The sequence below is a fragment of the Juglans microcarpa x Juglans regia genome, chromosome 1S (genome assembly GCF_004785595.1).
Source record: "Juglans microcarpa x Juglans regia isolate MS1-56 chromosome 1S, Jm3101_v1.0, whole genome shotgun sequence".
Lineage (NCBI taxonomy): Eukaryota > Viridiplantae > Streptophyta > Magnoliopsida > Fagales > Juglandaceae > Juglans > Juglans microcarpa x Juglans regia.
In genome coordinates, this window is record NC_054595.1 from 15,083,912 (window position 1) to 15,095,493 (window position 11,582).

Sequence of the window (11,582 nt, forward strand, 5' to 3'; positions counted from 1 at the left end):
ATATTTCATGTCCCATAGCCTCTTGCACTCCCCATATCTCCTTGATTCTTCTATGATATACGTTACTAGCATTCCTGTTGAATGTAAGTTTGGTTTTGGACTCGTTTACGATCTCACTAGAAGCTGCAACATAATAAGTGGCATCTCGTTCCTTGTTAAAGATCTTGACAAGAATCCGTGGTACCAAAGGTGCTAGCCAAGCAGTCAACACCCAGTGTTGGTTGGGAATCTGGTGTGCCATGTCCGGATGGAAGTGCACGTGTCAAGTTTCAGACATAAAGTCGTAATGGAAAAATAGAGGATTAGTCAGTGACTAAGACCTTGTAGTACCAGAAAATCTAAATTCACAATATAGGAATAATTAATGCCATCCTTCATTAATTCCATATGTTGAAATATGTACAACCCCAAACAGTTCATTCATCGCCTAATGGCAGTGGACCGAATACAAGTGGTCGCCTTATAGAATACAAGTCAACTCGCTTGTACCCTAACACTGGTCAACTCTCACATAGAGACAACATGTTGCATTGAAAAAACGTCTACTTGGCCAACCAAATCGAGGATGTCAACACATAATATGCAGGGGGTTCTATATCTCGACTATCAGGTGAGGCAAAGCACAATACCACCCCACCCTAATCTTTCACAAAAAATCCCTTTACCCGTATTAATCTCGTGGCGACGTCTCATAGGAATAGTCCAGGGAACTCCATCTCGTCCATGATTATTGACGCACAACACACTTACTCACACAAAGATATAGATATTCACAGTGAGATCATAAGTTAGGGAAAAAATAACAAACACATTCAAAGTCTCAAAATACTGGAAATGAACATAAGAAAAACATAATGAGTATAACATATTTCTTCATGTTCAGATGGGGAAGGTTACAGAATATGCATATGTCTCTTGCATCCAACATTCACCCCACATTCCCCAATATTGTCTAAAAAGCTAACCTACCTCACTACCTCGAGTTTGCTACTTTGTCATGCCACTTATTCCTTGCTTTCTTAGAAGAATTTAGCTCCATGAAAGTTTAGGTGTTTAAGACATCAAAAGTGAGATTTTGTCTCACGTCCAAGTCTATTTTATAGGGTGGGACTGTCAGATGTCCTTCTAACTCCAGGTACGCTTAAATAGGAATCTTTTAACCTCGTTTGTCATATTGCAAGATGAAAGAGACAGACAATGATCGCATGGTCCGCACCTCCTTACAACCTAGCAACTCTCAGTCTTTCCTGTCTTCGACGTGCAATTGGGTCATACCTCTGGGTTCACATAATATGACATGCCGAGTCGTAACCCTTCTGCAGACCAACTATGAATGTGACCCTTCAGGTAGAGTGTGTGCTTTTGTGTATGACACTACCACTCTTATGACATTTTGCGTATTGTTCTGGAAAATACCTATATCTGGCCTAGTTGATCCTTGATCGTTGCTCTCCTTGGGCCAGTAGCCTTTGCTCGCCTTGGGCCGGTAACTCTTGTCTCATTAGATCCACCGGCATCTTCAGCTCCTTATTCTTGCCCTCACAATAGGTAGCCTTTCTAGCTTGCATACCATAGGGTGAGACATTAATCTTTATCTCACGCTAAGATGTCTCTGCTAGGCCTTATACAAGGTGTTTGCTCACCCACATGTTGGACTAGCTCCAATTGTAGAACTCACAACTATTTTCTTCACCAAACCAATGGAGTGTTTTTCATCTTTCTTTGCACTCAACTCCATTGTTGTATGTCCCCTTGCATTGGTGGGGCCCTTACATAATAGGAGAATGAGTTCCCCTACAAATCGATACCTTTGTTTTTTAAGGTGATAATACTCAGTTGTATAAGCTCGATAGAATAGGATGTTTCATCAGTGAAAAGGTGATGACTATTCTTGGAGCTCCCCTACAAATTCATAACCATGTCCGTGTCAATAGGGAAGAGAAGTCTTCTACACAAAGCACAAATAAGTAGTGCATAGAAGAAATACAAACCATCAACAGATCTATCCATTTTGTATGAAAACCCAACCTATGCATTACCCCTCTCAAGGACCTCCATTCAATCGTATCATAGGTTTTGCTCATATCCAATTTAATGGACACGAAACCCTTTGTTCCTCTTCTTTCTTGTTCAACAAATGCATAGGTTTAGGAGCTATAAGGATATTGCCCGTGATTAATCTATTTGGAATAAAAGCACTTTGCCTTTCGACCGGAGATGATATCTGACATAATATACTTAGATCTATTGGCCAACACTTTGCAATTAACTCATGGTATACATTTACACAGGCTAATGGGTCTGCTATCTTTGGGATTAACACAATGTGTATAGTTTCACTCAGAGAGAATTTGGCCAGAATTAAGAGCATGTAGTAAATGATTAGTGATTGAGTCTCCTGTTGTATGCCAATATTTTTTAAGAAAGAGATCAGGGGGCATACCATCCCATCTAGGGGCTTTTGTGGGGTAGGGTGCATTTGATCCAGAGCATGCATGCTTGATTTCAACTACAGTAAATTCTTTGAAAATTTGATTCATTGTTGGTGCGCTTGAAGTAATTATATGGTGAGAGGCTTTCAGAATAAAATATTTAGTTATTGATCTCTGCTTCCGAAGTAATTCCGATGATCCTCTCATTTCAGAAGATTAATCATTAACTTCCTGTCTTATTCTCTAATCTTTGCCAAAACATTATCCACCTGATCGACTGCTCCTATGACTAACATGCACAGCCAATTCCTCAACTTAACATTATATATATAAACAGATATTTTTTTTTAATTATATTTGGTATCATCAACCTATCACCATTTTTTTTTCAAGAGACGGAGTCACATGTTCAAGAGTGACCCCCTCCCTCCAAATTTTATTCAAAAAAACCTTACTTATGGCGGAGAAATACCATGGTACTATTTGACACATGAGATAAACCACAAAACCAAAAAAAGCCCCATCCCATGTACCTAAAACACTCCAAAAAATAAAGAAATACTACTACCAAACTCAGATAACACAAACGAAACGAGACTAAAATTAAAACAATCAAACTTATAAACACCCACAATATAAAAGACTTAGATGGGAAACCTATTTTCTCAAGTCTAACCATTCCTCGTGCACTTCGTGGGAGCCTATCACCTTCTCCATATACTATATTTATGCCCGCCTCACCATCCCGTGCCAGGAAATCAGATATTTTGTTGCCTTCACAGAAAATATGAGTGATAGCAAAACTCAAACCTTCAAGACCTTCCATTAACTGCTCCCAATAGTCCCACAAATACCAGACATGACATGCCTTTGTGGTCAGCCAATGTACTATTAATTCAGAATCACATTCCAGTTCAACCTGATAAAAACCATTAGCTTTACACACCACAACACCTCTAGACAACGCTCTCAATTCTACAGCATTGTTTGTACCGAAACCAAAATATTCCGAGAAGGCCGCTTTGACATTCCCTTGATGATCCCTAATCACTCCACCACCTCCACAAGTCCCCGGATTTTCCCTACTACTCCCATCCAGATTCAATTTCATCTAGCCCATTCTCGGTTTCGACCACACCACCAAGCGCAAATTACACTTCACTACTTGCTTAATGGGCACATTAAGAGCAGACAAAAGAGCATGATCACTTGATGAAATACTGCTGCACTTCACAATACTGTTAGATAATTGGATCAAACAAAACTTCACCACAATCCAAATAGCCTCAACCAATTCATAATTTGACTCCATTCTAGCCTTGCATTTGCACAACCACAAGCGCCAAGTGATTAAACTTGGAAGTAATCCTACAAGAGTACCATGCTGAGAAGCTCGCTTTGCACAACTGAACCTAGAAGAAATCCGAGCACGCCAAGTTAAGAATCCCATACACCGAACACCTAGTGCTGAAGCCGCTCATTTCCAGATAGCCTTAGTGATATCCCCTGTGCAAAGGACATGATCTAACGTTGCCAAACAACCATTAAAACAGCAATCACATCGAAAAAGCAAGCGAAACACCCATTTCACTAATCCGCATATCAAAGGGCAAACAACAAAACCAAGCCTTCCAAACACAAACCGCCACCCTTCTAGGAAGGATGTTATGCCAGAACCATCCCTTCCAAGGGAGTTCTTCTCTTCGTACTCTAATAATGTCCCAAGCAGAAGTAGTTGTGAAACTTCCACTTTGGTTTGGTTCCCATATATAGACATTAGACCCCTCTTTCCCAGCCATAACCGCATGCCTCACCTCAATAGCTTTGTTTTCCCCCACCAACTTAACCAGAGCATTTTCATCCCAAACATTACCAACCCATAAATCTTTTACTTGATTCATCGGATTAACAATATCTTGGACATGAACACTAAGAGGTCCACTCGACAACCACTTATCATGCCAGAAAGATACGTTACCTTCCCTCACCCGTACCCTGGTGTGCTCATATACCTCTGGGAAAACCTGCATAAGATCTTTCCAAAACCGTGTGCCACTCCACCGTGAAGCTGCCATTACAAGATTACCATCCTTCACATACTTAGCACGAAAAAACTTTGTTCAGAGATTTTCCATCGTGATAAGCCTCCACACTAGTTTCATGTGCATAGCTCTCTGTATTTCATTGAAATCCCGTAGGCCTAAACCCCCTTCATTGGTTGGTTTACAAATAGACGACCATGAGACCCACTTCTTCTTAGGCTTACCATTATGTTCCCCCCAAAAGAAGGTTGAAAGGAGAGAATTCAGCTTGGATAAGATGACTTTAGGAACATTAAGCATTACCAAGAGGTGGGTTGCCATACAAGATAACACATGCTTTATCAAGGTTTACCGACCTCCTTGAGATAATATTTTAAATTTCCAGCCTGCCACCTTGTGGATTTTGTTCACCAACGGTTCCAAATGCCTTGCTGTAAGCCTCCTTGTCACTAGTGGCACTCCTAAGTACTTGGCTGGAAAAGTTCGTTCCACAAAGCCTGTCATATTTAGTAAGCCACACCTCCTTGAATAAGAGATTTTTTTGACATAAAGAAAGCTGATTTATCCATATTAATAACTTGACAAGACCAAAGTGCATACTGATCCAACATACGAAGAAGCCTTCTAATGGATCTCTTCTCCCCATTTGCAAAAATAAGGAGATCATCTAAATAAAGAAGGTGCGAAACCAAGGGCGCTCCTCTTGGATGAAAATAAGAGGTAATTCTACCTTGAGCAAAATTTCGCCGGAGCAACCGAGTAAGGACTTCCTGCATTATAATAAACAAATATGGCGAAAGAGAATCCCCTTGATGCAACTCCCGAGAAGGTTTGAAAAAACTTTTGTACATTCCATTCATCATGATCGAAAATCAAGGGGATTCCACACAAGTCTCCACCAGACTACAAACTGAATCAGCCAAGCCAAAACCCTTCATAACCAATCTTAAGAAAGACCAGTCAACTCTATCATACGCCTTTGCCATATCTATCTTCAGCATTACATTCCCTCCATTAGTATGGCGATGGAGTGAATGTACCATTTCCTGTGCTAGAGTAATATTCTCAAAAATACTACTCCCCGGAACAAAAGCACCTTGTTCCCATGAGATCATACGAGGAAGCACAGTCGCCTACCGATTCACAAGAACTTTCAAAAAAAATTTATAAACCACATTGCACAAACTAATCAGCATGAACTTATCAAAGCTCTGAGGATCTTGCACTTTGGGAATGAGTACAATATACGAAGCCAAATAAAATCTTGGCAGCGGCGTACCCCTAAAAAAATCACGAGCAGCTTCAATCACATCATGTTTAACAATCTCCCAACATTGTAAATAAAAATCTGAACCAAAAACATCAGGTCCAGGGCTACTCTACTTCGGTATAGAAGATAATGCCTTTCAAACCTCCTCGTCAATAGGCTCCTTAACAAGCTCATAGTTCTCATCAACATTAGCCACCGGGGATAATAAACCACTCAAATCGGGAGTCCCTGTAGGTCCCTCCCCCGTGAGAAAAGTCTGGAAATAATCCACCGTTGCATTATGAATCGCCTCCTGAGAATCCAAAACAACCCCATTCGGGAGGGTCATTTTTGAAACAACGGAAGCTCTTCTACGTTGGCTTACTACCGCATGAAAGAATTTTGAATTACGGTCTCCTTCCTTAAGCCATTTCTTTTTAGCCTGTTGAGCCAATCTGAGTTCCTCCCTATTTTCCCAAAGCTTCAAATCAGCTTTTGTACGTAAATATTCATGCTCTAGCTCAGGGAGAACCCCCTCTTGCATCCGGACCTCAAGACCATCCATGTTCTCCTCTAATTCCTGAATCGACCGATCAACCCTCCCAAAAACCTCTTTGTTCCACCTTCTGAGAGCCAGCTTAAGCTTTTTCAGTTTTGCAACCAACAGAAATAAGCATGTCCCAGTTACCTCTTCCCTCCAAACCTCATCCACACAATTCATAAAATTTTCATGCGTGCACCACATGCTTTGGAACCGAGAAGGAGAGGGACCATAACTATGCACATCCGAATCAAGTCTCAAAAGCATGGGCTAGTGATCCGAAGACCTACGTTTTAAATAATGCATACACCCGTTCAGGAACCTCTGAATAAAGGCAATATTCGATAGCACTTGAACAAGCCGTACCCAACTCCTCAACAAATCTCTATGCCCATTACACCACGACATCCTACCACCATTGTAACTCATCTCCACACATCCACAATTATGAATACATGAGCTAAACTCCGACATAGCCGACAATGGCCTGGGATTACCACCTATCCGCTCCCCATCCTCTCAAATTGTATTAAAATCCCCCACTACTATCCAGGGAACATCATCCACTCGAGTAGCTTCAATATCCTACCAGAGCATTCTTCTTTCCACTTGATTGCATTTTGCATATACAAAAGACATATTTATACAAATTCCTCCTTACTAATTGAACCCTAAATGATTTGGTCAGACATACCCTGCATATCAAAAGAGAAACCATCAATCCAAAACACCCAAATCATCCCTCCCATAGCTTCATTAGCACAATAAAACAGAAAGCCAAAATAATTAGCCCAGGAAACCATCAATGCCTCTGCCATAAAAGGTTTAGAAAGTACCAAAACTGAAGGCTTATGTTGCCTCACCAAACTCTTGAGTCTTCTTTTTTATGTACTCAATCCCCGCACATTCATCAATCATAAATTTAGTCTTTCAGGACGGGAAGCAGCCCGTCGATTCTGTCTCACAGCTTGTCTAGTAGACTTCTTCATAGATGGACCCGAAATTTTTAAGTCCGAATCTGAACCATACCCTTTCTTTTTTGCCAACACACCTAGATTATCCTCATTTTCTTGATCAGAGCCTTGTTTATCTTCCCTCAAAACCTTCATGCTTATATTTTCCATTTCTAGTACTTTAGAAACTATGACCTGTTGTCCCTCGATAGGCTGTCGATCCCAAGTGAAAATCTCCTTCATGACCGTGCCTTCCGTATCAACCTAGTGCCAATCAACCTTGTCCGTTAGTCCATCAAACACCCCATTTTGTATGACATCCATGCCTTCCGTCCCCACCTTATCTAACTCACTCTGACTCCCCTCAACCTCAATCACCTGCTGCCCCGTTTCCCTGATAACATCAGTTGTAATTTCACACCCCTCTACTGACCCGTCAGAGATAGGGATCTCACCAGGGGCCACATCCTGAACAGGAACCTTCGATTGTTCTTCTGCGATCATCATTTTACCATCGCCAATCTCTTCCTCAGTCACATTTTGAACTTGGGCATTAGACGCTTCGAGTTGCTTTACTTCCTTCTCCTCCTGCGATCCTTGTGCTTTAACTCTCCATGCATCATATTTCTTATTAACCTTTTCCTGATGTTTAACCACACGATCCTCCTGGACTGGTTTCTTCATCCCTACCCAGCATACAGTTTCTCAGTGGCCCTGGCACCGTTTGCAATAAAATCTCTGCTTCTCATACCGAACCTTTTGCCAAATGGTTTTGTGCGCCGAAACAACAATAGGAAAACCTTGAACTTGTTCCTCAAGAAGGTCAATCTCCACACATAACCTAGCACCTGAAGCCCTAGTCTTGTTTATAGTAGCATTATCCGTATCAAGAAATCTTCCAAACCTTGCCCAGCCGATACATATGCAACGGGAGACCTGGCAGAAAGATCCATTGGGGTGCCAAAGAGGGTTTCTTTTTCAGATCAAACTCTTTCGTCCATCGAAATAAATGAAACACACAACCATCCATAACCCTCCCTTCTCTCGCCCATGCATGAACAAAATCCTGCTCAGAATGTAGATTTATGAAAACGTGATGATGTGCATCCATGAAATTGATCATAGGAATCTCTTGTAAACCCCACGTTTTTACCACCACAAGTCAGATGTTGTCAATAGATGGCCTAAGCCACAGGAACTTCAAAACCAAAGCATGGCGAAACTCCTCCGCAACCCTAGTCATCTCAACTTCAAAGAACACGAATCCTTGCTAGCCATCTACGTCCACCGGATAAAGCATAGGCAATTTGAAACTGGGTGAAGACGAATGTTTAAAGACTGCCTGAGCGTAGGAAAGTGATTTCTCAGTGTTCCCCGCCGGTGTAGAGGACACCAGAGGGGCGACTGCAGCCACCATGAAGCAACCCTAGGTCCGTAAAAAGATGGGAATCCAAAAACGGCAAGTCCGTAATATGCAGAGCAAAACGATCACTTTCCTACGTTCAAATTACAAACATATACAAACATTTCCGAATAAGAAAGGTCACCAAACTTTCTTCCAACCTATCACCATTTATTTATCTCTTAACCATGAAAAAAATGATGTTATTGTGTTATCCTTCTCTCATTTTCCCCCACTTTAATCTATTTTTAATTTACTCTTAAAAAGTCAAACAAACACATTATAGAAAAAAAAGATATATGAGTAGATGATCGGAAAATGATAAAATAGATCGACTGACAAAAGGCCGACATAACAAGTTGCAGAAGAATGAAGAATGCTTGAATTCATTGGAATCAAAGCCTTGCATTGGTTGTGTTGACATAGAAAATGTAACAATTGACATTTGACACATTATAATATCTCAATGGAACATTGGACATTTGATCAAGCAAAGAGGAAAAGTAAATCACTTCATGTCTAACAACTTATAAATAATATTCCTCTCTTTTTTTATGAGCAACTAAATATTCCTTTTGATATGCTAAAGGAGACTGTGCATTTTATATTTTATGCTAGTCTAGACTAAAGTCAAACTCTTTTAAAAAGACTTGATTTTGCTCTAATTTATATTGAAACTAATTAATCCGTACACATTCCAGATTTCCAATCCAACCCAAACCTTTGATTTTGTTGAACTTAAAACAATATTATATCATGTAATTTCTCGAGTTAATGGAATACTGACCATCCTCTCCTGCTAGAGGGTGAGGTTTTGTCATTGTGAAAGCAAAGGCTCTTTGGCTAGAGTGGTGTGGGGATCAATAGAGACCGAACGGCAAGGCTTCTCGCTGTAACTATCAAGAGAGACAAGAAGTGGAGGTTCCAAAAACTGATGTTCACAGAGGAGTACTAGGCAAAGGGAAACTATGCATTATGGCACTGGTCATTTCTGAGAAAATGATCAACAAAAAGGCTTTTCGCGTGACTATGTATAAGGTTTGGAACACTGTGAAATGGACTCAATTCAAGGAGATGGGTAATAACAAGTTCTTGGTTGAATTTCAACGTGAACAGGATAAGTTGAAGGTCTTTCTGGGAAGACCTTGGACGTTTGACAGATTTTTGGTTTGCATGGAAGATTTTGATGGGACTCTTCTAAGGTTTTCTGGATCCAAGTTCACAATATGCCATTGGTCATATGTCCCATGACATAGGAATGCAGATTGTTTCTGGAGTTGGAAAAGTGCTAGAGATGGACACTGATCGCAATGGTAGTGCATGGGGACCTTTCTTATGTATGAAAGTGATGGTGGATATCACAAGGCCTCTGATTTGAGGTACGAAAGACTGCCCTCTTTTTTCTTTCAATGTGGAGTCATCAAACATAAGGATGAGGCTGCTCGAAGGGTCCCCGGGGAAGAAGTAATGAATATGGCCCTTGGCTTCGACTTAATCCACCAAAGGCAGGCAGCACTTCCACCAAGAGGTATGAGGGTGGTGGCAGGAATTTTGAGCCTCCGCAACAGCAATAAGAATAGGCAGAGGGGGAAATTCTTTTTGACAATGTTAATTAGTTTCCTGATTCTCTGGAATCTCCTTTTGTTAAGCCAAAATGCTTAGTTTCCAAAGAGACTCATTTACAGAAAAGGCAAGTTGGCTTGCCTTTTAAAGAAAGCCTCAAGGATAAGACTGTAGATATTTCATTTTCTGCTATTTGTCTAGAAGGGCCCTCAATTAGTGGAAAGGTGATTGAGAAGGAATATTCTAAGGGAGGAAATTTAGGAGAAGTTGTTACAAGATTGAATGCTACTGATAAGGGTAGTGGGCCCTCGAGTGATTCTGTTGATGTGGTTATGTTATCTACTGGTCATAACGAAGATTCTCATAAAGTGGCACTTAGGTCCTCGATAGCCTCTTAGGTCAATTCTTTTAACCAGTTTATGTCCCATAAAATTCAGCAGTTATCTTTGGGTAAGAAGAATTGAAAATGGAAGAGAAGGGCAGCGGAACATCAATTGCAACTGGTTGATAGTGACTGTGATGAAAGAAAGAAGGGCCAGGTCTTAACTCCTTTGAAGAGGGAGGTTGAGACTGCTCAAGATGTATAAGGTTTTCTTGAACTTCATAAAAAGAAGAAACTTAATGTGCCTTCAATGGGGGGAGTCAAGAAAGAATAGTTGGTGGTGGCTGCTAGGTAGCACTGCCAACAACCATAAATTGTATAAGCTTGAACTGCCAAGGTCTTGGGAACCATCGGATAGTTCATGAACTTCATCTTTTGGTAAATTCAAAGTTCCCAAGTCTCATTTTCTTAATTGAGACTAAATGCAATAGGTATAAGGTGGAGAAAGTGAAACATAAGCTAGGTATGCAACATTGTTTTGTGGTAGACAACATGGGTGCTAGGGTGGACTGGCTTTTATGTGGACTGATGTAATTAATGTGGTTTTGGAATCTTTTTCTCAATTTCACATTTTTCTCAAAAAAGGGGGACAAAAGAAGGAGTGGATCCTGACAGATTTCTATGGTCATCCGATGGCCTCACAGAGGAAAAATAGCTAGGAGTTATTACAAGCAGCCAAACCTGAGGAGAACTTACTATGGTTTTGTGTAGGGGATTTCAATGAAATCTTGCACAATGGAGAGAAGTTTGGAGGTGGGTTCTGACCTTACTCTCAAATGGAAGCTTTCAAACAAGCTTTAATTTACAGTGGTTTGAGTGACCTGGGCTACAAGGAGACAAGTACACTTGGTGCAATAATTGACAAGGGTCTCATTTCACAAAGGAAAGATTGGACAGGGCTTGTGCCAATGCAAAATGGATTGAGATGTTCTCGAGGCCCCTAGTGAGATAAGAAATTGCCCATAAATCTGATCACAGACCCTTAGTCATTTCCATTTCCTTAGGTGGCCAGTTTTTG

At 40.8% G+C, this 11,582-nt stretch overlaps 1 protein-coding gene across 1 annotated transcript; it reads right to left on the bottom strand.

Annotated features, from left to right (window-relative positions):
• Positions 1-4,847: 4,847 nt before the first annotated feature.
• LOC121247343 lies at positions 4,848-6,444 on the bottom strand. Its single transcript, XM_041145708.1, has 4 exons — positions 5,887-6,444; positions 5,386-5,607; positions 5,075-5,244; positions 4,848-4,971 (listed from the first exon to the last, which is right to left on the bottom strand). Exons 1-4 carry the CDS (start codon positions 6,442-6,444, stop codon positions 4,848-4,850), a joined length of 1,074 nt encoding a protein of 357 aa, XP_041001642.1.
• Positions 6,445-11,582: the final 5,138 nt, after the last annotated feature.

What these genes read in the sequence shown, in the direction of transcription:
- LOC121247343 (XM_041145708.1), bottom strand. Translation starts at nt 6,444, where the DNA reads ATGAATTGTGTGGATGAGGTTTGGAGGGAAGAGGTAACTGGGACATGC. An exon ending in AGGAGCCTATTGACGAGGAG is followed by an intron (nt 5,608 to 5,886) that starts GTTTGAAAGGCA and finishes GTGAATCGGTAG; the next exon opens with GCGACTGTGCTTCCTCGTAT. An exon ending in GTTTTGGCTTGGCTGATTCA is followed by an intron (nt 5,245 to 5,385) that starts GTTTGTAGTCTG and finishes ATTATAATGCAG; the next exon opens with GAAGTCCTTACTCGGTTGCT.